The 26733-nt window shown below is 38.4% G+C and overlaps 1 protein-coding gene and 1 pseudogene across 6 annotated transcripts in view; one reads left to right on the forward strand and one right to left on the reverse strand.

Annotated features, from left to right (window-relative positions):
* The first annotated feature begins 1045 nt into the window (after positions 1 to 1045).
* Positions 1046 to 2817, forward strand: LOC101962901 (small ribosomal subunit protein uS2B pseudogene; annotated as a pseudogene).
* A 1687-nt stretch (positions 2818 to 4504) lies between these two features.
* The window catches only part of Tmod2 (tropomodulin 2), a 56868-nt gene continuing 34639 nt past the window's right edge, over positions 4505 to 26733 (reverse strand). For 3 of the 6 annotated variants that reach the window (XM_005316576.5, XM_078049613.1, XM_078049614.1), the window contains exons 8-10: positions 25216 to 25359; positions 19074 to 19218; positions 9291 to 17180 (exon numbers count right to left, since the gene is read on the reverse strand). In XM_005316576.5, coding sequence (XP_005316633.1) covers positions 17146 to 17180; positions 19074 to 19218; positions 25216 to 25359 — 324 coding nt within the window. In that variant the 3' untranslated portion in view covers positions 9291 to 17145. Of the gene's footprint in view, positions 5218 to 5693; positions 6799 to 9290; positions 17181 to 19073; positions 19219 to 25215; positions 25360 to 26733 lie in introns of those variants that run through there. The other 3 variants (XR_013438780.1, XR_013438779.1, XM_078049615.1) reach the window with 3 other exon arrangements.

Consider the following 26733-nt stretch of genomic DNA (forward strand, 5'->3'; position numbering starts at 1 on the left):
AATACTTAACAGATACCAAGCAGGGTACCAGTATCTATAGCATCTCATTGAATCCTCAAAACTATCCTACAAAGAATAAATTAGTATCCTCCATTCCTACAAATGGGAAAACTAACTCAAAAAGTTAAATAATTTCTAAAAAAAATCACATAGCCAATAATTAACTGTAGATCCAGAAATGAAGCACAGGTATTCTGACTTAAATTCTAGCATGCCTTGTACTGCTGGTTAGACTGATGTGTCTCCTAAATCTCACCAAATTGTTTTAAGTAAGATAATATGTGACCACGTTCAAGAAACATGAAAAAAAATTCCCTAATACATTTCGGGGAAAATGGTACTCTGAATGGATATGATGAATGTTTGAATTCCCTTGATAGTTCTAGGTTTGATTCAAACTTATTCTGGTTTACCAGCAAGTCTGCTATAAATTCCTACTACATGTTTGGGACACCACTCCTGGGGAAGCTGACAAAATGAAGAGTTGTAAGAAGCAAAGCAGCTGGTCATGGTGGTACACACCTGTAATCCTAGCAATTTGGGAGGCTGATGCAGGAGGATTGCAAGCTCAAGGCCAGCCTCAGCAATTTTGTGAGGTCCTAAGCAACTTAAAATAAAAAATAAAAAGGACTGGGGATATAGCTTAGTGGTAGAGCACCCCTGGATTCAATCCCCAGTATCCTCCTTCAAATACAGACACACACACACACACACACACACACATAAAGAAGCAGCAAAGCAGAGGCCCTTGGCATCCTGATATGGTTTATTCTAAGAAGAACTTCCCTCTACAATATGATTTCTTTTGCTTCATTCTTTGATCAGAGGAGGATTTTTTTTTTTTTTGGTGGGGGGTACTGGGGATTGTACTATGTTGCCCACTATTTTTTTTTTTTTAATACATGACAGCCGTGGAAAGCATTACAATTCTTAATACACATATAGGGCACAATTTTTCATATCTCTGTATATAAAGTATGTTCACGCCAATTTATGTCTTTATACATGTACTTTGTTGTTTTTTTTGCATTATAATTCTTTTTTTTAAGAAAGAAACTGAAGAAGATCTTTTTTTTTAAAGAGAAAGAATTTTAATATTTATTTATTTATTTATTTTTAGTTTTTGGCAGATACAACATCTTTGTTTGTATGTGGTGCTGAGGATTGAACCCGGGCCGCACGCATGCCAGGCAAGCGCGCTACTGCTTGAGCCACATCCCCAGCCCAGCATTACAATTCTTAATACACATATATACCACAATTTTTCGTATCTCTGTTTGTATATAAAGTATGTTGACACCCAGTTTACGTCTTCATACGTGTACTTTGTATAATGATGTCCATCACATTCCACCATCCTTGTTAATCCCTTGCCCCCTCCATTTCCCTCTCACCCCTCTTCCCTATCTAGAATTCATCTATTCCTCCCATGCTCTCCCTCCCTACCCCACTATGAATCAACCTCCTTATATCAGAGAAAACATTCTTGCCCACTGTTAACTATAGTTAGAAAATACAACTCTTGAAGAAGAAAAGGAAAAACCTGAATTTTTATTTACACAAATAAGTGGTAAGACTACTAAATGCCATTGATACATTAAAAAACTGTTTCCAAATATTTGCTTTCTTGAGGAACTGGCATCTCTACCCACTGCTATGTGGCTTGCAGCACTGCCCTTTTTGGCATTTTCAGGCTTGGCTGACTTAATGATAGGTTTTACCTTCCCTCTTTTAAACAAATGTCTTATTATAATCTCAAACCTTGCTTTAGCCACTGAAATGTAAGTGGAGGTGACAGTAGGATCATTCTGAGTAGAAGCTTTAAGAATGATTGCTGGTCTTTTTGTGCTACCCAGGAAGAGGTCCCTCTGGTGGCACTGCTCTTGATTCCCATTATAACTTAAAGGGACACTGTCACAATGTCTGGAGCCCTTGACATCCTGCAAATGAAAGAGGAGGATATCCTCAAATTCCTTGCATTTCCAGATGGAAGTGTATATATTCTAAAAAAGAAAATCAATGGCATATACTTCATAAGTCTGAAGAAGACCTGGGAGAAGATTTTACTGGCAGTTTATGCCATTGTTGCTATTGAAAACCTGCTGCCATCAGTGTCATATCCTCCAGGAATAATGGCCCGCTGGCTGTGCTGAGTTTGCCATTGCAACTCCTATTGGTGCTTCACTCCTGGGACTGCACTAATCAGATCCAGACAGCCTTGTGGAATCCACCTATTCTGATAGTTACTGATTCCAGGGCCTACCCCCAGCTTCTCACAGAACATCTTATGTCAACCTGCCTACCATTGCTCTGAATGGACAGATTCTCCTCCATATTTTGTGGACATTGCCATTCTGCACAATAACAAGGGTGCTGACTCTGTGGTCTGATGTGGTGGATGCTGGCCCAAGAATTTCTGCTCACATGTGACAACATCCTCAATGAACACCCATGGGAGGTCATGCCTGATCTGTACTTGTACAGAAATCCTGAAGAGATCGAAAAGGGCGAGCAGGCCACTGCTGGAAAAGCTGTGGCTAAGGAGGAATTTCATGGTACCTGGACAACTTCGGCTCCTGAGTTCACTGAAGCCCAACCTGAGTCACAGACTGGTCTGGAGGCATGCAAGGTGCCCTTTGTGCCTATTCAGCAGTTCTCTGCTGAAGACATGAGCACCAAGCTAGTCCACAGCTCCTACTGTTTGGGACATGAAGTGGGTAAGAACCACCACCAAGTGGACTTGAGCTGTTCTTCTTCAGACACTTAAGCAAAATGGAAATAAGGGTATGGAAAATAAACACCAGTTTCTAAAAGAAATTTAAAGAAAAGTAATTGCTGTTTCTCACTAGGGTGCCTATTCTTTCCCTACACTAAGAGACAAAATATGTTCTCAGCAGAGGCTGGACCTTCTGCCTGAGTCCTAGAATAAGAAGGCATGTGAGTCAAAGCTTCAACCAAATACAGGAGTTGACCTTATAATGTAAGAAAAAGCCATTGGAAATTAGGGTTTTTTTGTTACCTACTTTACTTCTGCAGTGTCTGATCAAAGAATGATGATACTCTGAAATACAAGTGGTATGGTATCCACTTCTGCACTTCTCACATCAAGTAATGGAAAACAGTTTTCAATGTACAAAAGAGAATATATGAAACCTTTAGGTAAAATATTTGAGTAAGAACAGAGCATGGTTCTTAGTTGTGTTAAACAACTTTTTTGTTAAGGTGACTACAATACCTGAGCAAAACAACTTAAAGGAGAGAAGATTTACTTTGGCTCGCAATTCAGAGGTTTCAGATCATGGTCAGCTGGCTCCTTTGCTTTGGGCCTAAGGAGAGGCAGAATATCATGGAGGAAAGCTGCTTACTTCATGGCAGCCAAGAAGTGTGTGTGTGTGTGTGTGTGTGTGTGTGTGTGTAGGGAGCAGACAGAGACAGAGAGACAGAGAAGGGGAGGAGAGGAGCCTGGGGATAAGACACCAAAAGATAAAATTCCTTCAATTAGGTCCCACCTCCTATAGTTTCCACTACCTCTCCATAGTCCATTCTGCTGGGATGGATAATCCTTTGATGAGGTCAGTGTCCACAGGAGTCAGTCACCTCCTAAAAGCCCCGGCTCTGACCATTGCTGCATTGGGGCCTAAACCTTCAACATATGAGCCGTTGGGGACATTCCATATCCAAATCATAGCATGGTTTACAGGGTTTCCTTAAGTGAAAGTGATTGATAGATAAAATGATACTTTACCAATTTATTTCAAGCCCTAATTAGTGTTATCTTAAAGCTGCCAGCCAGTGTAACTCATAGAGCATGTGTCACACTGAATCATCATATGCAAATTAATGCCAGTGGCAATTTTCTTGTTATCAAATGGTTCCTTCAGGAAATAGTGTCCTTGTTATACTATGTTTCTTTTTTATTGTTGTTATTTGTAAAAACATGTATTTTATAGGACAGTTGAGAACACTCAAGCTGTAGACATAAACTTGAAACTAAATGGTAAAGGTTTTATTATGGGGACTTGGAGTTGAAGAGAAAGGTTGGCTAAGACACCATGTCTGGGTACACAATTTTATAGAAAGAGTTTAAGCAATTTTTGTGACCTGAAATGCCCTTCTCCATCACCCCATCTCTGCCTGTTAAATGCCTCCTTGTGTTTCACGTTCAACTCAAATGTTTATTTCTTCTTCAAATTTCCCTAAGCCATCAGCTGGAATTAATTTTGCCTTTTTGCATATTTTATACCCCAGTATGCCTCTTCTAGAGATGCACTTAATTCACCCTTCAGCCAAATGCCAAAGGGCTGAGAATCAAAAGCACTCCAGCTGAAGCTAACACTGATGACAAATATCACTACCAAAGAATGAACTTCTAGGAGACACAAATAAACCTAAAATGTTGGGCTGGGTATATAACTCAGTTGGTAGAGTGTTTGACTTGCATGTACTAAGGCCATGGATTCACACACACACACACACACACACACACACACAAAACCCTAAAATGTTGTTTTGCAAAAATATTAATTTTTATTTTAATATCATTAAAATATTATTGCTAAAAAAATTAACACTTTGTATAGAAACAATAATTTCCTAGAACCACCTGCTGTTAGACTCTCTGGGAGTCACCATAAAGAGCCTAATTTCAGCCAAGGAGAATACATGAACATGTTCTAAATGGAATGAAATAAGAATTAAGTTCAGGTTTTAAAATAGTAAATACTAGATAAACCAGATATTTCCAGAAAGACCAGTATTATAATTTATGATGTGACCTCTTCTCCTTCCTTGTATGACTTACATTTTTATAAACATTGATTGGTTCAAAAGGATACGCTACTCTTCCTGAGTTATCTAGTTAATATAGCCCCTCTTTATGTTTGTATTGATGATGAATTTATTTCCCTATTTACTTACCTAATGAAGAAATTCCTTTTTTCCTTCTGGTGTTGGTTAGGGATCAATTTCAGGGCCTTGTGCATACTAGTAGCAGATTTTTTGCCAAATACCAAGACTCTGTCTAATGTTACTTAAAATAGAGACAGCCAGGTGTGGTAGTGCATGCCTGTAATCCCAGCAACCTGGGAGGCTGAGGAGGTAGATCACAAGTTCAAGAGCAGCCTCAGCAATTTAGTGAGACCCTGTCTCATAGTAAAATGGAAAAAGGGCTGGGGATGTATCTCAGCAGTAGGGCACCCCTGCGTTCAATCCCTATCACTGGAAATAAAAAAAAGAGAGATAGCTTTTAGACAAACACATTCTACTTATTTACATTAAGTTTTTAGTCAGCTAAAATACCAAAGTCTTTATCCACTCAGATGGAATTCAGGGATATTAATAGTATAGTTTGGGAGTATTTTGGGGAGAAGGGTATTTTCAGGGTCCTTTCTTTTTTGGTACTGTGGATTGAACCAGGGATGCTTTACCATCAAGCTCTTTTTATTTCTTATTTTGAAGACAACATATCACTAAATTGCTTAAGGCCTTGCTAAATTGCTGAGGCTGGTTTCAAAGGCTCCTCCTGCCTCAGCCTCCCAAGTCACTGGGATTATAGGCATTTGTTTGGTTTAAAAGTAGAAAATGATGGGACTGGGTTATAGCTCAGTGGAAGAGTGTTTGCCTAGCTTGGTTGAAGCCCTCCGTTCAATCCCAGCACTGAAAAAAGAAACACACACACACACACAACTAGAAGATGGATTTATGACCTTTTCTTTATTTGTTCTTTTAATATAAACATGACAGTAGAGTGTATTATAATATCAAGGTACTATGACTTCTTTTTTTTAGAGAGAGAGAATTTTTTAATATTTATTTTTTAGTTTTCAGTGGACACAACATCTTTATTTTATTTTTATGTGGTGCTGAGGATGGAATCCAGCACCCCGTGCATGCCAGGCGAGCGCGCTACCGCTTGAGCCACATCCCCAGTCCCACTATCACTTCTTATACTTTAGTTTGTCCAAATATTTTGGAACCTAACAAAGTATTTCTTGTTCTTCTCAGTGTCAGCATCACATACAAATAGCTGATACACTGCTAATAAAGACATGTCCAGATAAGAGTCCAGTGGTGGCTACTAAGTACTTCTAGTTGAAATTTTCACATTTATCATCATTTACTTGCAATAAAGAGTTTAAAAAAAAAAAGGGCTGTGGCTGTGGCTCAGTGGTTGAGCACTTGCCTCGCATGAGTGAGGCACTGGGTTTGATCCTCAGCACCACATACAAAAAATAAATAAATAAAATAAAGATACTGTGTCCATCTACAACTAAAAAATATTTTTAAAAAAGAGTTTTAAAAAAAGATTGTTTAGTCATCTAACAACTGAGGTACATTCTCATGCAGCCATTATTCCTCAAGGATGCTGAGACTGCCAAATGTTTTTTGCTGAAATCCAAAAATATTATGTTCTTTTTATCTTACTCTCAAGATTTCCTGTCATTTATTTTTTTTAAAATTTTTTTATTAGTTGCTCAAAACATTACAATGATCTTGACATATCATACATTTGATTCAAATGGGGTACGTAATCTTATTTTTCCTGTCATTTATTTTAAATGAACTTATGCTAGCTGTTAGAGATCACTGCTTCACTCCCATACACTTACAAATTACTAAATTGGTTAATACACTATTTTGAAATTTTCCTCAGAATTAATAAATCTAGTAGTCTATAATCTGTAGAGTCCCCTCCCCACTTCCACCCCTTTTGTGTCATATACCTGTGTGATTTTCCGACATCATCCATTGCCTAGTTCAGTTTCATTTAATCACATATATCTGGATCCTTCTGAAGTCCTGGTGTTAGGGAACAGACAAATGAGAATGGTGAGAACACAAGGTTAAGAGAATAATTCTGTAAAATGGGCCCACTGTGCTAATCCTCACACGCTTTCTTTTTCTTTTATTTATTTATTTATTTTTTTATACGCTTTCTTTTTCAAGAAGCAATTCACCTGCAGCCCTGCCTGGCCTAAGTGGACGGGATATGTCACATTCCTCAGCAATCTATCTGGTAGTAGGAGAAATCTAGGCCCCAGATAATGTTGGTGGGAGGAACCCAAAGGACCTTTGTGACCAGATCCTAAAACTCCGGGAGATAAGGATAGATCCTCCTAACCATAAAATCTGTAAGAATGTATGGTTAAGAATCCAATTAGAGGGGCTGGGATTGTGGCTCAATGGTAGAGCACTTGCCTAACATGTGTGAGGCACTGGGTTGATTCTCAGCACTGCATATAAATAAATAAAATAATGATCTATTGACAATTAAAAAATATTTTTAAAAAATCCAACCAAAGCCAGGCACAGTGGCTCACACCTATAATCCCAGTGGCTTGGGAGGCTGAGGAGGATCTTAAATTAGAGGCCAGCCTCAGTAACTTAGCAAGGCCCGAAGCAACTCAGTGAGACTCTGTCTCTAAATAAACTATAAAAAAGGGCTGGGGATGTGGCTCAGTAGTGAAGTGCCCCTGAGTTCAATCGCTGGTACCAAAAAGAATCCAATTAGAACTGGTCAGTATGGGCCAAGATGACCTAGAGTTGCCATGGCAGTGGTTAGTTGAAAGTCTGATGTTACCCTGTTGTCAGTCAAAAGTCAAGAGATGGACCTAGGCAGGACTCTCTGGAAGATTCTCTGGTATCCCCAATAAAACTGGAGTACAGGAGAGGCACGCTGTCACTCTCCTCTCTGAGAAGACCCACTCACTCCTTGAGAGCATGTCCTTTCCCTTTTCCTATCCCGTCAATAAACTCATGCTAGCTGTTAGAGATCTCTGCTTCACTCCCATATACTTACAAATTACTAAAGTGGTTAATACACTATTTTGAAATTTTGACATGTCTGAAATCTTTCTGACTTGGTTGCAAGAATTAGGGTTTGGAGTGTATGTAGGTGGTGCCTTTGGACCTCCTCAGTTTCTCAGAAGGCTCCAGCTCTGTAATACTGGGATGTTTGCTAAAAGATGTGGGCATCTGATTGATCCTGTTCCTAGACTGATAGGACTGGACAGTGGATTGGTAACCAGGGTGGACAAGGAGGGGCACCACTTCTTATAGCCATAGAAAAAGGCTGAGCTATCAAAGTATTAGAGAGCCGGCCATTACAGTAGAGTCAAATCTGAAAGTAAAAGAGTTACTTCAGAGGGCAGACTGCCAAATCCAAAAGAGGGTACCCAGAGAACAGAGCAAGCACAAACAAGTTCAAGCATCAGGGAGGTAAGGAGGAACTGAATTAAATGAAAGGGTGGGTCAAGAGCAACTCCTGAGTCAGCTCTATCTTGTTTGTATTTAATTCTCAGAGTGATGAGGGAGGTCCTATTTGCCAGAAAGGGACGGGCAGTGGAAATAAAAGAATGAATAAGATTCATTTGATCCTATTTAAATTCTTGACATTGTCAGCATAAAATGGAGAATTGGGTTGTCCTTATTTATTTGGGCTAGAATTTAGGAAAGTAATACCTAAGTGCTTCCTACATGCTAGGCACCATTCAGTGTGTTTTACGCATGAATCCTCCTCACAATAGTACTGCAGTGATGTAGTACTATAATTGTTTCTATTTTACAGACTGAGGCTAGGTAATTTGTATAAATTCAAAATAACTAATGGAAGTGAGATTGGAACCAGGGAAGTGTGACCCCCTAGTGCATACTTGTAATCTCTATTCATTACAACGTCATAGACAGAAAAGGAGAATCATTTATAATATAGAAATATACTTCCTTGTCCAAGAGAAGGTGTAAAACAGCAAATATAGAAATTAGAAATAAGTCCCTTTATGTCTTAGACCCCATCATTAGCCTAAATGGTGAAATTTAGAGATAAAAAAATGGGAACATAGGGGTGTAACTCAGTGGTAAAGCATTGCCTAGTGTTTCTGAAAGTCAAGACAGAGTTCAGGAGAGAGGCAGGAAGTGCAGTGTTTCCTGTTTTTCCAGGTCAAGCCTTTACTACATAACTTTATTATTTTAGTGTTCGTGTTAGAAATTCCCAGGAGAGGTTCAAAACACACACACACACACACACACACACACACACACACACACACACGTCTCTGTATTCCTGTTCCTATTTGTTCTAACAAATTTTAACTGGAAATACATGCATTTTTGTTTTGATAACACATTCCCATTTCTCTTTCTAGCTGCTGGTGGCTGTCTACTTCTTATCTTCTTCATATTAAGGCACTTTACAGTTCTTTTTGTAAATGTGCTTATCTAATGTAAGAGCACAATGCCAATCACTTATTTTTAAAAGACACTGTCTAAAAATCTGCCAGATAAAACCACTCTTTACTTTCACTTTTAAAATTAAGTTTATTATTTCCCAGTGTTCTTTACATTTGCATTTAGAACCATCATTCCAGACACAAATGAATACATTACATCTTCAAAAGCAGAAAGATGTTGGTTAATTAAAACAGTTTACATTTACCTTAGCATTAGTCTGGCTAGTAATTCCAAAGGGCCAAAAATTGCACCTATTGGACCAACTAGGGTCCTAATTATCAGGACAAAAGTATTTTACACTTCATACATTTTGCTTTATTTCACATTTTCTTTCCACATGATATTCAACTTCACATTTAAAATGCAAATTAGTCTTTTATTTCCTTAATGAACATAACCAATTGTCTAGCTTTGATCGTAAAGTTTCAAAAGAAAAATGAAACCATGTGGATTTTTCAATAATTGTTTAGCCAAATAGCTGTTGCCAATATAAATTTAAACACTTTACAAAAGTATTAGTTCCTTTGTACTCTTCAAAACAATACATATAACAATACACTTAAGGTCACACAATATACAGGCATCTGATCGGGTAAGATATTACAGATCAGTGGCATGCAAATATTTTACATTTTTAAATGCAATGAAAAATGCAGTTTATTCATTTTCTGGGAAAAATGAAATAAGACAAAGGCTTAATTAAAATATAAATATTATTTTCCATGGTTATAGAAGCTTTTTTCCTTAAAAAGAAAGTGACAGAGATAAGAATTTTAAGTCAGAATAATTTCTTAACTAAAGATTGTCACTGGCAACATTTGGTAATAAAATAAAATTACCTCAAAAAACAAATGCATTTTCTATCCATTTGACCATATGGCCAATTCCTATCTATCCACATTTAGATTATTCATAGAAGTTTAAATCCTGGGCCAGTTTCTCTCAATGCACAGTGCATATTTGATTGGCTTCTCTCTGTTACCCAGTGTGCACTCAGAAAAACAAACACAAATTTTAAATCAAAGCCTACAAAAAACATGCAATGTTTACTGTGTTTTCTTCTTTACATTTCCTCCTCTACTTTCCCACTGATTCTGAAGAGGAAAACGTTATTTTAAAATTTCCTTTCTGGTTTTCTTGCCTTTGAAATTTTTTTTTTCTTTTGCAATACTGGGGATTGAACCTACATGGGCTAAGCAAGCGGTCTACCACCAAGCTATATCCCCGGCCCTAAAATATTCTTTCTGAAAAGACTGTACATCTAGAACCATTCTGAAGACAATAGCAGAAGAGGAACAAATAATTGTCTGCAGAATGTTCACATCTGTTCCTCTGCACAAAGTCTTCTGGAGAGAAACTGAGCTGCAGTGGAGGCACTATCCACCTACATGCAGACTCAAAGGAAGTGATTTAGAATAATGGGGTTGTAAAGTTTTCGAGCTGGAAGGGACCCTCGAGAACATCTAGTTCACTCACTTCATTTTACAGATGGAATGAAGACAAGATAGATGGAGAGTCTGGCCCAAAGTCACATACAGCTGACATGCAAATCAGTGTTGTTTTTTAAAAATATATCACATGGTTGCAAATGTAGCATGACTCTTGTGGGACTGGAGGACAATTACAAGCAACATTTATTAAGCACCTACTGTGTACAAGGCACCTTACCAGATGGTACTAAAGATACAAAGATTGATGAAACACAGTCCCTGCCTCCAAGTGCTCATGAAAGCCCTGTGAAGCCATGCTTTAATCACTTTCTTAGCAAAAATAATACTGACCAGGGCTGAGGTTGCTGGTGATGGGTAACTGCTGCCCCATAGAGCTGATCTCATAACAGGTGGCATTTTCTACCCTTCATGATCAGAGTTAGTGCCTGTTACACAACTGCTAGGCATGAAAATTCTTGGAGCCCTAAGGACAATTTTCTCTCCTAGGCCACTAGTGACACTTTTTAAGTTTTAGCCTCCCCTGCTCCCAGTAGTGACAGGAAGGTAGGAGTGCCCAAGGCCCTTCCCTCACTTCCTAGTCATTGTTTCCTTCCCCTTTTGTTCAGCCTTGGGCCCTCTGCAAGGATTGTGACCATTTTCCAAGGCAGTGTCAAAATGACCTAGGAAATTGCCTTATCACATATATAACACCCACCACCACTACTGACCATCTTTCTCACCTCTTGTGTTCAAAGTAAAATAGTTCTAGTCCCCTCCATCACACCCATGCTTCAATTCCCTCTACTCCAAAAGATGTAGAAAATGTTGGTCAGAATAGAACAGTTCAAGAAGCAGTGGACATTAATGATTTGATAATAAAAATGATCTCCCACTTCTGTATAGCACTTTCCAGTTTTATAGTGTTTTCATCCAATTATCTGATTATATTCTCACCACAATTCTGTGAGGTAGTTAGTGAAGATATTATTCCCATTCTATAGCTAATGAGACTTAGGCTTGAGAAACAAAGTGGCTTGCCCAAAGTCTCCCAGCTAAGAAAGCATGGAGCCAAGTGACTAGGTTTCTTGACTCCAAATCCAGTGCTCTTCCCCCTATATAGTTTATAATTGGCAGGCAATTAAATGAATTGCCCATGATCATATACCTGCTAAGTGTTGGTGATAGGATTAGGATTCAGTATTGAAATCTGTTAATATGATGTCCTTACCATACCAACCAGCTGAGCCAATGTGCTCAGAATAACTACCATGGAAGATATCAGAGAAAAATCTGGCTAGCTGATTAATATTTTCTACCTAAGTCTTCAGCCTTCTCCTTTACTGTCTCCCAAGTCAGCAACGTATCCCAAACTGTCATAAGCATAAAACTCTGATACACATACTGTTATTAGCACAGTACCCAGAGTCATATTACACATTTAAAACTTCCAACTGATTTTTCCATTATTGCTATTACAGGCAGATGGGAAAGAGGTAAGCTGGGCAGAGCTCTGTGTAGCCATTAAACAGATTTAAATCTTTAACTCCCATCCTGTTTTCCCCCTTAGCCAGCACCTCCACTTTTCTAAACTCCTGAACCACAAGGTAAAATCAATCAGATCTAGAATTGGGGAGCAAGAAAACAGTGAATATATCTTAGAGATTCTGGGTACTTTTCTCTGTCTAGTTCCAAAAGGATGATCATGTGATTTGCATGCAGTGAGCTCAGTTGATGCTTCCAAGTGATCTAAACCCTTTGCCTTTTCTTTTAGCTTTAAGGATGGAGTGAAGAGCAGGGATATTTGAAATGAGGAACAGTATAGGGAAATGAGGGGCAGTATAGATTTCTACTAGATTTCCTTAATTATCTGTGCATTAAAATGGAAAAAGTGATTACTTCATTAAATGAAAGGCAGAAAGAAGATTCAGGATCATGACTTAAAACCTGACTCCAGAAACAATTCTTCTCAGTCCCGGTTAACATACCACAGAAGCCAGAATTCACTACTTCCTGTTGCCTCCCCTATTTCTGGTGATGCTAAGACTTGAACTAAAGATGATTTCTACTTTGCAAAAAAGCACTCCTGTCTACTCTACAAACCATAAAACACATATAAAATTATGTCAATCCAGAATTTTCCCTCCACCCCTGCCCTGGGTACTGGGTTCCACTAAATCGAGGAGCACACAACCACTGAGCTACATTCCCAGCCCTTTTTATTTATTTATAATTTTGAGATAAGTTACGAGACTAGTCTCAAACTTGTGATCCTTCTGCCTTAGCCTCTCGAATTGCTAGGATTACAGGTGTGTGCTACCACACCTGGCTCACTCAGATCAGGATTCTTGTTTCCTCTGTCTCCTTTACAGTATCTAGGAGAAGGCTGAGCACATCATATCCATGAAAAAGGAAATACCTGCAAATGCTTTTATAAATTCCAAAGGACTATCTTAATTTGAAAGCATGCTGATGCTTCACACTGGTTTCAAGTTTTGAGCATCAAAAATGTTCTCATGGCAGTTATTTAGAGGACAGTGGTTTCCCCAACGCTGGTGTCCTACCAGGGTTTCCATGTGGAAAAGAAGTAGCTGTTCTATTGGTCTGGTGTGCCCGTCTTCCTTCAGGAAAACTGATTTGAGGAGTACAGGCATTGGGATGATTTCTGAGTTTTTAAATGGAGATGGGCTTTTATTGGAAGATGAACTGTGTGCCACAAGATGGGTGAGCTGTACATGCCCCTCTAGGCTCAGGGTATACAACCCTGAGAAGGGGAAGGGAAACAAGGCTGGGAGATAGTGTCTCCCTTCAATCAGATGAAACTAAATACCTCAATACAGTATTTGGTGATGGTTATGTACAAAACATCTACATACAACGTGCCCTACAAAGATGGAAGGAAGGGGCTTGATCACGTTGACGAGGATGAAATGCTATATGTTTTGGGCAGATGGCAAGATTGGTGTTGGAAAAATGAAATGATTTTAGGCTTCTAATATGTATTTCCTAAGAGTCATCCTCCACACAGTTGTGAAATGTGGTGGTTGGTGACATAAACTACAAGCTCCATGAAGTAATTTCACACTTAACCTGGGCCTGCAACAACTCTACAAAGGGCAAGGGAAGTGGAGCTGGGGAGATAGCATCTCCCTTCAATCCAGTTGTCCAGATGTAACCAAATACCTAATTAGATATCTGACAATACACACACACACACACACACACACACATTTATATTATGCCCTCCACAGACATAAGCAAGGGATTCAATCATGCTGATGAGGATGAAAGAGTTTGCATTGTACACTTCAGGCAGACTGGGAGATGTAGTGCTGGACTAATCACCTGATTTCTAAACTCCAAAAGTTTATGTCTAAAAGTCATCTTCTACCTATGCTGTGAGAGGAGTCTCAGTGATATGAACCCACAAGTCAAGGGGAGTGATTTTACACTTACATGAAACTACACAACTATAAAAGGGGAACGGAGGTGGGCCTGGGACACATAATCTCCCTACAATCAGTTGTCCAGGTATTACCAAATATCTCAACATAATATCTAGCAAAACACATACATATAAAAATATTTTATATACACTATGTCCCATCGTGACGGATAGTAAGGTATTAATTGTGTCCACTATCATGAAAGAGCTTCCACTTACACACTTTGGGCAGATGGAAGATGAAGTCTTAGGCTAATTAAATGATTTGAAAGTTCCCCCAAAATGTATGTTTATCTTCTAATAGTTATCTTCAATATGTAAATGTTTGTGGAAATGTCAACTTTAAGCTATTTTTATAATACAGGAAAACAATAAGACACTATTATTAGTAATAAATATTTTATCTCATAGACTCTATAATGTCACCCAACTGTTTATAAGTTAAAAAAGAGTGCTATGGTTTTGATAATGTCCTATTAGCTTACTGTAATACTATCAACAACTGTTTATACAAAAGAAATAGCCATGATCCAATTCTGACTTTTTTTCTTGCTTTTGCTGGGATTTGTCAACAACTGCTTTAGCCCATGGCCCATACTGTGAGGCTGCAGGGAACATTCCACAGGGTCCAAGATTTCTTAGGGGTGAAGGCAAGAAAGAGAGTAAGAAAAGGAAAAAGGCTTATTTGAGGCATGTTAGGATCTCAACACTTAAAGAGATCTGTAACCAATTCAGAGATAGGAGGAAAGATAGGTAAGGGAAATATTTTTCCTTTTGGCAACAAGGTAACCAAGAGTATGTATAAAACTCATATCCATTTCACCCGGTGGTGTGCTGATGACTGTTTACCAGCCAGCAATCTAGAGGGGGGGGGAAAGTCCCAGTTTGTAACATAGCACTAACTTCCAAGGTATAACTACTCCTACCATGGCCAATCTCAAGCTATAAGAAGTTAATGGTGATGGTGTTGGGAAGAGTCACGCAGTAGCATACTGTAGGCAGTTTTCCTATAATATAACCAACAGATGTAAGTAATCTCAAGATCATAGAAAATAGTAAAATGTGGTATTCTTGAGTATTTATTATTTTTATCTCCACCATAATTTATTTCATTTTATTTGTATGCCATTTAATTTTTAATAATGGGTCTATTGGCCCAGGAATGTAGCACAGTGGTAGAGTGCTTGCCTAGCACATGGAGGTCCTGGGTTCAATCCCCAGCACACACACACATATACACACACAAAGGATGTGCTGAACAACTAGTCTGTAAAATTATTGAAAATTTAGCAATCAGCAAGCCTGTACAAGTTGGCTCCAACATACTACACATACTACATTTAAATGCTTGAGAAGGAAGGAAAAATCTAACTGAAAGCTACCAAATAGTAGTTACTACTTTTTTTTTTTAGATTGATAAGGAGGTGTAGTAATAAACAAAAGGATTTTGAGAGTTCAAAAAAGGTCAGAATGTTCTAATTATTGTGCCCTCAAAAATGTAAAAAATTCTCAAGAAAATGAGATGTTTTAAAGGACTTGAGAGAAAGAGACTTAGGTACTTATAATTCAAGTACATGTCCAATTTATAAGGGATCACCTAAATAGATTCCATGTGCTTTATAAGCCAAATATTATAGTAACTGTTTTTCCATTGACTTCTTTTACTGCTACAAAGTAACTCAGGAACCCTTAGATTAAACTGACCTTCTGCCAGGATTAGCAACCTCTTTAGTTCTAGGTGTTACCTTTATAAGGCTCAGAATTACGGAGAAAAGGAGTGCTGGAGGGAGATATGAAAGGAAGGGAGGGGAGAAGACAGAGAGGGGGAATCTCCACAGGTGTGCAATGGTGTTTTGAGGCACAGTCTCAGGTTAACTGCACTAAGCGAAGAACTCCTGTCACCTGTCTCCTTACGTTTACATTACACTGTTGTACTGTTACATTAAGATTAACACTACAATGCAGTCATCTCAGCTGTATTTTCACAGGCTCTGTCTTTGAGATGACAAATACCTGGAGAAGTCATCATTCATATTTCTTCCTGATGTTTGCAAATGTCAGGATGGATCATGACAGGTGGACAAAAATCTGTATAATTTACCTGAATATTCACATTTTTTCCCAGCAATCTCGTTACACTACAGATAAAGTAATAAACCCTTGTAAAATCTGTCAAACTAATGTTTTCTTGTATATCAGACAATTGATTAAGATATGATTATTTTTTTATTTAGGAATGTATTTTTGTTTTAAAATTCTCTCTTACTAAAGTTTAAAAACTTCCTATCATGTCTGGAAAACTCTGCAACGCTTTGAAGTTATCCTTTAAAGTCATGTTAAAGATTCAATTTATGTTGAGTGATCAATAAAGGCAGGTGTGCTAATTCATTTCACTACCTGTGAGTCTGATTTAAAGCTATATTTGTGGGTTAATAATTAATTTACACTTCTTTACTAATTGTGTGTTAAAGTGTCATAATGCTGTCTTTTTTTATGAAGATGATCTGCAATCATTTGGACATGTGCATTTAGTGATTTTTCTGGAATTAAGAGAGAATTTATGCTAAATTGGTCACATTTCCTCACCCAGTGAGAAATTGGCAATACTAATTTTTCATGTGGTAAGCAGAATACTTCTGATGTATTTAGCCTAACTCAAAGCTATGCATGTAAACAGAGATAGGCCTCTATCATAATCACAGTTACAGATATGTATTATATACTAAATTCCTTTCATTGATTAAAAAAAGTTCATGTAAGAAAACAAGATAACCCAACATGAAAGTGGTTAATAAAGTCAGTCTCTAAAGTCTGTATCAGTCCACTTGTGCTAGTTGCCAGAGGTGCCCATGAGAAAGTAAAACAACTGTACATATGTAAGAATTCCAGATAAATAAGTAGGACTCAAAAAGAATAACAAATTACTAGTTGTATGGTTAACGAAAATGAACAACCTTTGATAAAATGGTCCCACGGGGAAGGAGAAGAGTTTGTGTCGGTTTTTAGATGGCTGTGTGGTGAAAGTTCCTCTCTTCTAGTGGACGTTTACCTTCGGTCTCCTTCAACTCTCTTCTTACGAACTAGGTGAGAACAAGAGAAAAGCTTAACAAGACAAATTGAAGGAAGGGATATTTCTTAAATTTCAGACAAACATAATTAATGTCACAAAACAGCAATCTCACATACGTGAGGATACCAATTATCTTAAACTTCAATATTTAATTGACCATGGCAATAAATTGAAATGATAAAATAATCCAGTATCTGGAGAAATTTACATTTAAATGAAGCTATGTTTGATAGTTGGGAACTTGAGTGTTAGAACTTTGTCATCTTTGTAGTCCAGAAGAGACCTGTGAAACTGTGAACTTCTAAATATTTTCATGGTCACTTATCCTAGACACACCTTCTCAACTTCTGTACAACTCAACCACTGATTGGCTTTAACAAACTCCCTAGGTTAATGCAATCACAGTCCATGAATTGTGACTGTGGCTTGAAGACCAGGTTTTTGCAAACAGTAATCCCATTTCTAAACCTCATCTAAGTAACTACTCTTGGATTCAGGATCACCTCTCCATTTACTTAACACCGTGTTTTACCTGTTTTTCTGTGGTTACTATGTTGTTCAGATGTGGACCCAATGTGCTTTCCTAGACACCTTTGGAGTGCTGCCTCTACTCTTTTTCAAAGCCCCTTGCTGGGCTGCCTGTTAGTCTTACCCTGTGAACCCCACAGGTAAGCATGGCCCTATATGCGACCTGCCTCTTGATACCATATACCTTGGCTGCGTTGCAGGGTCTTGGCTAAGCATGGGCAGGCACCTGGACACTAAGTTTTACTTGACCCTTCCTATTTTAACCTTTAGCTTCTATCTTCCCCACAATCCGAATCCTCTTTAGGACCAGAAAAACTACATTTGGAGGAACACCTTGCCCAGTTCCTCTGTCCAAGGTCTTGCATACTGTTCCTGAACCTTAAACTGGGGACTGAAACCTATTGTCAGCTGACTCATTGCTTGCCAAGTGGACTGTCTGCTCCTAGATGTTCTTTTTCCATGTTGCTCCAGGTGGCTAGGTTGTCCCCATACTATACCTTCCCAATCTGTTCCATTCTTCTGTGCTGGTCTTTTTTTTTTTTTTTTTTTTTGGTATCAGGGTTTGAATACAGAGGTAATTAACCACTGAGCCACATTCCCAGCCCTTATTTATATTTTATTTAGAGACAGGGTCTTGCTGAGTTGCTGCAGCCTTGCTAAGTTGCTGAGGCTGGCTTTGAACTTGTGATCCTCCTGCCTCAAACTCCTGAGCCACTAGGATTACAGGTGTGTGCTACTGTACATCAGGCTTCTGTGCTGTATTTAACCAGGACATGCCTCACCTCTTCCTAACAGAAGAAATGTTATGCATCTTCAACAAAATTAAAGACAAGCTAACTGAAAAAGCTACTTCCGAGTTTAACTGTCATAATTACCTCCATTAGTTTATTTCGCATGTAAAGTACTGAAATATCAGATATACCTATATCACATATAAATATGTGAAGAGAGAATAATTATAAGTAGTGAGAAGTCAATCATAAGTAGTGAGAACTTCTATGTCCTTGTGTCGATTTTTGGATACAGATAACAGAGCTTAATCCATAAGTGAGAAGTAGGTAAAGGAAAAAGAAAAAAAAAGTAAAAAAAGAAGAAATTAAAGGAAAGGCATAGAAACAAAGGAAATGAAGCAAGAGTCAAAGTCAGTTTGGAAAAGAGAACAAACAGCTCTTTTTGAAAGAATGCTATGTTGACACTTTAACACTCCAGGGGCCACGAGGACGTCTAAGACCATGTAACCATGTGCCTTGGGTGAAGAAATAAGTGACACCAAGGCCAATGGGATGGTATCTGTGACAGGGGGCATCAGAGGTGGAAAAGTGAATGTTCAGCAGGATCTTCCTACTGTCACCAGTGCATATCACGGCTGCATTACCCAGGTCATTATTCTTTGTGATGGCAGCTGCCACTCTTGTCCGTGGCCCTTGCTTGGTAAACTGGTATCCAAACTTGAGGATCCTTGAATTTTCTTCCAGCATCTGGGCAATTTCCATCTCTACAGCTGTTCCCAACTGCTGCCTCTGGTTGCAGGTACATACACACACACACATATAGGATGACCAAAAAGGAAAAGGAAATTGTTAATGCACAGGAAAGATATGTGGCTACTTGAACAAAAATTCTAAGAAACCAAAGTCTCAAATTCAAAAGGGACAGTGTTATTGGAGATGTGTCCTCCCATATAGTCATTTGAGTCCTGCTCCTTGACTAGAAGAAAAATCCAGACAGATGAATCTGCTGGTGTCCTAAGGTGAAAAAAAAAAATTAAACAACCATTTATGAAGAAACAGGTGATTCAAGAGGTACAGTTAAAGTAAAACTAATATTTGAGGCTTCTAAGTCATCCCAGTATCAAAAGAATTTAAACTTTTTTTTTTTTTTTTTTTTTTTTTTGCTGTTGCAAAGGCCTGTGAACGCTAGGTAAGCACTATAGCACTGAGATACAACTGTATTTTGTTTCGAGACAGGGTCTTGCTAAGTTGACCAGTCTGGCCTTGACCTTGTGATCCTTCTGCATCAGCCTCTTGAGCAACTGGAATTATATCTGACCACTGTTTTTTCTTCTTCTTTGTAAAACTGTCTTACAGCAATCAATTCAATTGCTGTATTTTCTATTCTAGGATCCATATCCCAAAATCATTAAAGATCAACAACCAATCTGCCATTCTCTCAAAAGTTTCAGTTGGAGATCCCAAAGGGGCTTTACTGAGCAGGATCAGATGAATTATCAAACACTGAAGTTACTGGGCTACAGAAAAATCTCCAAGAAAACTTGTTAGCAAGAGGGGTATTTCTTTGTTTGTTTTTAAGTGGAGACATAGAATATTGAAAAAGCACAGAAGGTTTTTTTTTTTTTAATTGGAGCATGTGGATATAGAAATTAAAAATTAAATTTAAGGAATATAGCATATATTTTTTCACAATATAATCAATAAACTTTTTTAAAAAATTAAAAGTACAGGTTTGTTCAGAAAAAGCAAACAAGAAGTATATGAAAACCACTTTCCGTAACTGGCTCCTTCCCCACATGTAGTCTTCTCAACATATTCTGTGCATTTATATATCCACACACAGGTACATCCATGCTTTTTTTTCCACATAAGTCAATTAGGGTAGTTTATGTTTCTGAAACATGTGTTTATTTTCCATTCAACATTAATCTTTTCATGTTGGTAAATAAACATTTACCTCACCCTTATAAAGAGAGCTGCATAGCATTCCACTGTAGGGATGGGTCAATGAGCTAGCCAGGCCCCCACTGACTGAAGGTCATCGTGCCTTCCACTCCCACTGTTACAAGCAACACTGCTGTGAACTTCCCTGTGCACACAGTATATCTGGAGGTATTTCTGCAACTCTGTCTGTAGGGCAAGTTATAGCTGGGTCCAAGGGTAAGCATATTTCAAATTCTGATATATTACTGAATTATCCTCAAAGGTTATGATAATTTTTATTTCTGCCAACAGTACATGAAAGTTACTGGTTTTCCTCTCTTAGCCAAATTATCCATTTTTAAAAACCTTGACCAATTTGGTGAAAAATTATACTTAACTTGCCCCCCCCCCTTTTTTTTTGGTATGAGGGCTTGAACCCAGGGGCACTTTACCACTGAGCTACATCTTCATACCTTTATATTTTCAGACAGGGTCTTGCTAAGTTGCTTAGGACCTCATTAAATTGCTGAGGCTGGCTTTGAACTTGTGATCCTCCTGCCTCAGCCTCCCAATCACTGAAGTGACTGGGATTACAGGTGTGTGCCACCATATCCAGCTTACTTGCATTTCTCAACTTTAATTTACATTTCTTGAATTATGAATAAGAACAATCATTTTCTTATGCATTTGTATTTCTCTTTTTGGAGGAACTACCCATATAAGTCACTTGCCATTTTGCTGCCGACTTTTTTTTTAAAGTTTCTCATTTATTAGGAAATTAGTCCTTTTTCAAATGTACTGGAAACACATTATTTGGTTATTTGGTTTGTCTTTCGATTTTCCTTTTGATTACTATAAAACCTTTTTTCTATTTTCACGATTGAATTTATCAGCCTCCAGATTTTGTCACATTCTCTCTATTCCTCCTAATTTCTTCTATTTGTTTTATGATTTCATATATTTTAATATTTATTTCATTCTAAATTAATTTTGGTATAAGATTGAAGAGACCCAACTTTATTTTGTTCCAGCGGGTGCTTCTATCTTTTTCTTCATTCTTCCCTGATTTGAAATACTGACACATGACTGCAAAAATTTCAGTTGTACTCAATTTCTGGAATCTATTCTAATGCTTTGCCATTATAATATATTTAAAAAATATATACCTTTTAAATTTGGGAGATGTAAGTATGAATTAGATGAAGGAGAAAAGTTAATGGGAGAACTTCTGAGTCCAGACAAATTTTGGAGGGTATTGGGGAGTGAACCTAGGGTTGTTCCACCACTAAGCTACACCCTAAACTCTTTTTATTTATTTATTTTTTAATTTATTTTGAGGCAGGGTCTCATCAAGTTGCCAAGGCCAGCCCCAAACTTTTAATCCTCATGCCTGGTTTCAATCCCCAGTACCAAAAAAAAAAAAAAAAAAAAAAAAGAGAGAGAAAAAGAGAGAGAGAGACAGACAGACAGACAAACACTGACCTCTAAGTTTCAGGAGAACTTCAGCTCATAACACAGGTTAGAGGATAGGATTCTATCAAGGATTAATGCCTGCCTCACTGGAACTATAGGCATGTACTACCTTACCCAGTACTTAATTTGAAGTCTTTTGTGTTACATTATCCCAGAACAGAAAATGGACATCAAAATTTCTTAAAACATGGATATTTTTCTTTTCATAGTTTATCACTAAATACAAAGAAAAAAAATGAAAGTTTGTGCATACATGTTTTCAAAATACTTTTTTAGCTATTACCCATCTGTTTCTTCAATATGCACCACTGTTTGTTCTTCTCAGTGGGAGCACATGACTAGATGATTATGTATTTACCTGGAGCCTAGCCACAGCAGCCCTCCCCAGAGGAGGGTTCTCAGCAGGCCTCATTTTTGTGCAGCTGCCTTTTGCTGTGATGCTAAATTGATCTCAGCTGCTAGTTCTCCTTAGGAAACTGAGACATTATTATTTAAAAATTTTTTTGTAGTTGTAGATGGACAGAATGTCTTTATTTTACTTGTTTATTTTTATGTGGTGCTAAGAATCGAACTCAGTGCCTCACAAAAGCTAGGCAAGTGTTCTGCCACTGAGCTACAGCTCCAGCCCTTAGAAATTTTATTTCAAATCCAAAAACTTATTTCATATCCTTCATTAGGAAGAAACTGAGGTTATTTCTAAAAAGTCCATGAGTCAATGAACAAAATTTAGACAAGTTTTGACTCTAAATTTCCTTATTCTTCTAGTAAAGCAAATAATTTTTCCAGTTCCTCGAGGAAATCTTAATTCTCCTTCTTGTCACAAACATAAAAAGAAGCCATTTAAACCAGGCATTAGAGGCTGAAGCAGGAGGATTGCAAGTTCAAGGCCAACCTTAACAACTTAGCCAGATCTATCTCAAAATAAAAAGGGCTGGGGGAAAAGCTCAATGGTAAAGTGCTGCTGGATTCAATCCCTAGTACCTAGGATAAGAAACAGAGAGGTAGATAGAGGGAGATGAGTGAAGAGAAGGGAGAGAGGGGAAACATTTCAGAAGCACAATGGAGGGCTAAAGATGAAGAATTGCTCAAACACATTCCTGGATGGCTGGGGAGAGGTAATGAGGCTGAGTTAGAGGGAATTAAGAGACAAGGTTCAGAATTCATATTTCAAGGTCTTCTTCTCCCCTCAACCTCCACCTTGAAGGTTCTAGGGACTGAACCTGGAGCCTTTTTTTTTTTTAAGAGAGAGAGAAAGAAATTTTTTAATATTTATTTGTTTATTTTTTTTAGTTTTCGGCGGACACAACATCTTTGTTTGTATGTGGTGTTGAGGATCGAACGCTTGAGCCACATCCCCAGCCCATGGAGCCTTTTATATGCTAGGCAAGTGCTCTATCACTGAATTATATCTCTACCCCTGTTAAAATTTTTTATTTTGAGGCAGGGTCTTCCAAAATTGCCCAGCTGGCCTCCAATTTGTAATCCTTCTTCCTCAGACTTCCAAGCAGCTGAGATTATAGTTGTGGGTTACTATGCCTAGTGTCAGGGTCTTCTTAAGCATCAGAAAAACCCTTCAAATTTTCAGGATTCCAGCTCATCCACTAGGGGTAGTATTTCGAGATTTAGCAAATGAAAATACAAGACAATGGCTAAATATGATTTTCAGATAATGAATAACATTTTATTAGAAAGATGTCTCAAATATTTCCTGGATAATCCTTTTACTAGAAATTATATATTATGTACCTGAAAGTCAAATTGAATTGTATTTTATGTAGTAACCTTAACTAGGTGGTATCATGCCAGAAACTAGGAACAGAGTATAACATTATTACAGATATAGGGTTTCACAGTGTCCTAAACCAGGACAGAAAGTTAAATATACTTTGGAACAAGGTATCTATCTCTGTGTTACATCCTGTGGAAATACTTCCTAAGAGCCTACTTCTTCCTGATATGAGTCTATTCTACAAATATCCCTGAGTTATCACTTCTTTTCACTCACTCCACATTTCTGTTTCTGTAGTTTCCCAGTTCTGGATGCTTTTTCTTAATTTATTAGCAGCTGGACACACATGAGGATACACAGCACTGAGCTTCCTTTGGGTGTGTGGGGCCATGTGTGGCACATTTCCAGGATGCTCTCAAGCCACACTTCTGCGTTTAGGAGAGTGGTTTTGGTGGGGCATCCCTTCTAGGAGGGCAGGAGCCAAGAAGCTGCTATCTCTTGGTGATTGCCCTGATCCCCTGGCAATAGGCCTCAGGAGGAATCCAGAGTCAGAGGGTCTGCACTGAAACAACGTGCTTGACCCAGTTAGCAAAGACAGAGAGTAAAGCTTTCATGGGAACTGACAGGGGTCTCCAGTCTTAGGCAATATAGTCTTGGATGATCACTCAGATTCACTGAATCCCCATCGCAGATACTTCCCTTTGGCCAAAGGACCAGGGCACAGCATCAAGCCTGAGAGCTGAGGGTTGCTACCTGCAGGCAAGAGTAAGCTGAGCCAGCAGAGCCAACTTAAAGGCCTGTAGGCTGATGCCCAGGAAAAGGTCTCCAAGGTCCAGGCAGTGGTGGCTCCAAGGAAAAGCAGTTTGCTCTGGCTGATTTGGGGACCCTGAGAAATAGCATGGCAGAGTTGAGACTGTGATCATGCTGTAGGCCAGGCCTGCTATATTAAGCCAGACCATCTTTTAGAATCCTGATTCCTTTAAACAGGCTCTATCTAAATCCAGCACCAGACTGAGGGAGCTCAGGTCTGCTCTTTCAACTCTGGCAGCCTCTAGCCAAGGACAAGAGGTCACCCTGCATTCTCCTTCTAGCCATAGTTCCAGTGAGAAGCAAAAGCAATGCCGGGACAGCACTGGGCTGAGGTCCATATTAAAAGCCAGGTGTGGGGGTACACGCCTGTAATCCCAGTGACTCAGAGGGTGAAGTGGGAGAATTGTGAGTTCAAAGCTAGCCTTAGCAATTTAGAGATGCCCTAGGTAAATCAATGAAACCCTGTCTCCAAATGAAAAATAAAAATGGCTGGGGATGTGGCTCAGTGATTAAGCACCCCTGGGTTCAATCCTTGGCACCAAAAAAAAAAAAAAAAAAAAAAGATGACAATGAGATGGCTGAACAAAGTAGCTGGCAACACCCCTGCCACTACCACCTGGCTTTCTCCTCTGCTGCCTGCCTAGCCAGGGCAGGAGAATGCCATGTCTCAGGCTGCTTCACTGTGCAATGTTTAATTAGTAACATTCTGCCACACACCCTTTATGAGCCTAAAGCTGATAAAACTTCCAGGAAAGCCAGAACACCAACTGAGTCCCATAGAAAATTTGTCTTTTTAACTCACTCTCTCCTCTCACTCTGCACCTGAGTTAACTCTGCCCGCCTTGCATTACCTGGTTGTCGATTTTGATCTCTGTCAAGGTGTCATTTTCTCTCAGAGCCTCCACCAGGGCCAGGATCCCAGTTCCAGTGATAAAATTGGATTCTATGTTTAGACTTTTCAAGGTCTTGTTTACTTTCAGCATATCTGCGAAGGCCTTATTATGCAAAAACAAATAACCATTAGGGTCTCTCAAGATTGAGGCACTGAACACCTCACCACAAAGTGCAGATATTTTTGTAGCACTTAAAGAAAACCTTAATTAAGTCATACTTTCACCCTCAAGTAAAAAGATACTAATTTAAAACAGCAATGAAAATAGTTGAGTCCACAGTCGAGACTATGTGGATGTCTTCTTTTGAGAAATGTGTATTCACATTTGTCTGTTTTTAAAGTTGATTATTTTTTGGCTGTTGAGTTTGAGTTTCTTATATTCTGGACATTAATTCCTTGTCAGATAAATAATTTGTAAATATGTTCTCTCATTCTGTAGGGTGACTTTTACTCTGTTGACTGTTTCCTTTGCTGTACAGAAGTTTTTGGTTTGATGTAATCCTATTGTCTATTTTTGGTTTTGTTGCCTGTACTTTGAAGCATTATCTAAAAGTCTCTGTCCCACTCCTGGGTATATACTCAAAGGAAAGGGAGTAAGTATGTTGAAGAGCTAGCAGCACTGTCTATTGCAGATCTATTGCTGCACTACTCCCAATAGCCAAGATATGGAAACAACCTAAGAATCCATCAATGCATGAATGAATACAGAAAATGTGTGTATATATATATAATAGAATATTATTTATCCATAAATAAGAATAAATCCCTATCATTTTTAGCAACATAAATGAGCTTCAAGGAGATTATGTTAAGTGAAATAAGCTAGCACAGAAAGACAAATGCCTGAAGTCCTCACTCATATTTGAAAGCTAAAAAAGTTAATCTCATGATGTAGAGAATAGAATAATGGTTGCCAGAGGGTGGAAGATGGAGAGAGGTTGTTTATCATGAACAAAATTATAGTTAGAAGGAAGAAGTGAGTTTCAATGTTCTGTCACAGAAGGGTAATAACTATAGCTAATAATTTATTGTATATTTAAAAATAGTTAGAAGCCAGGTGCTGTGGCTGTACAGAATCCCAGCAGCTCGGGATGCTGAGGCAGGATGCTGAGGATCAATCATGAGGTCAAAGCCAGCCTCAGCAAAAGCAGGGCACTAAGCAACTCAGTGCGACCCAGTTTCTAAATAAAACACAAAATGGGGCTGGGGATATAGCACAGTGGTGGAGTGTCCCTGAGTTCAATCCCTGGTACCAAATAAGTAAATAAAAATAAAAAAAGAAGAGCCAGGAGTAGTGGTGCATGCCTCTAATCCCAACTACTGGGGAGTCCAAGGCAGGAGGATTGCAAGTTTGAGGCCAGCCTCAGTAACTTTGAGAGACTCTGTCTCAAAAAAAAGGACTAACAATGTAGCTCAGTGGTAAAGTGCCCCGGGTTCAATCTCCAGTACCAAATAAAATAAAATGATTAATAGACTT

The sequence above is a fragment of the Ictidomys tridecemlineatus genome, chromosome 5, assembly GCF_052094955.1.
Source record: "Ictidomys tridecemlineatus isolate mIctTri1 chromosome 5, mIctTri1.hap1, whole genome shotgun sequence".
Taxonomy (NCBI): Eukaryota; Metazoa; Chordata; class Mammalia; order Rodentia; family Sciuridae; genus Ictidomys; species Ictidomys tridecemlineatus.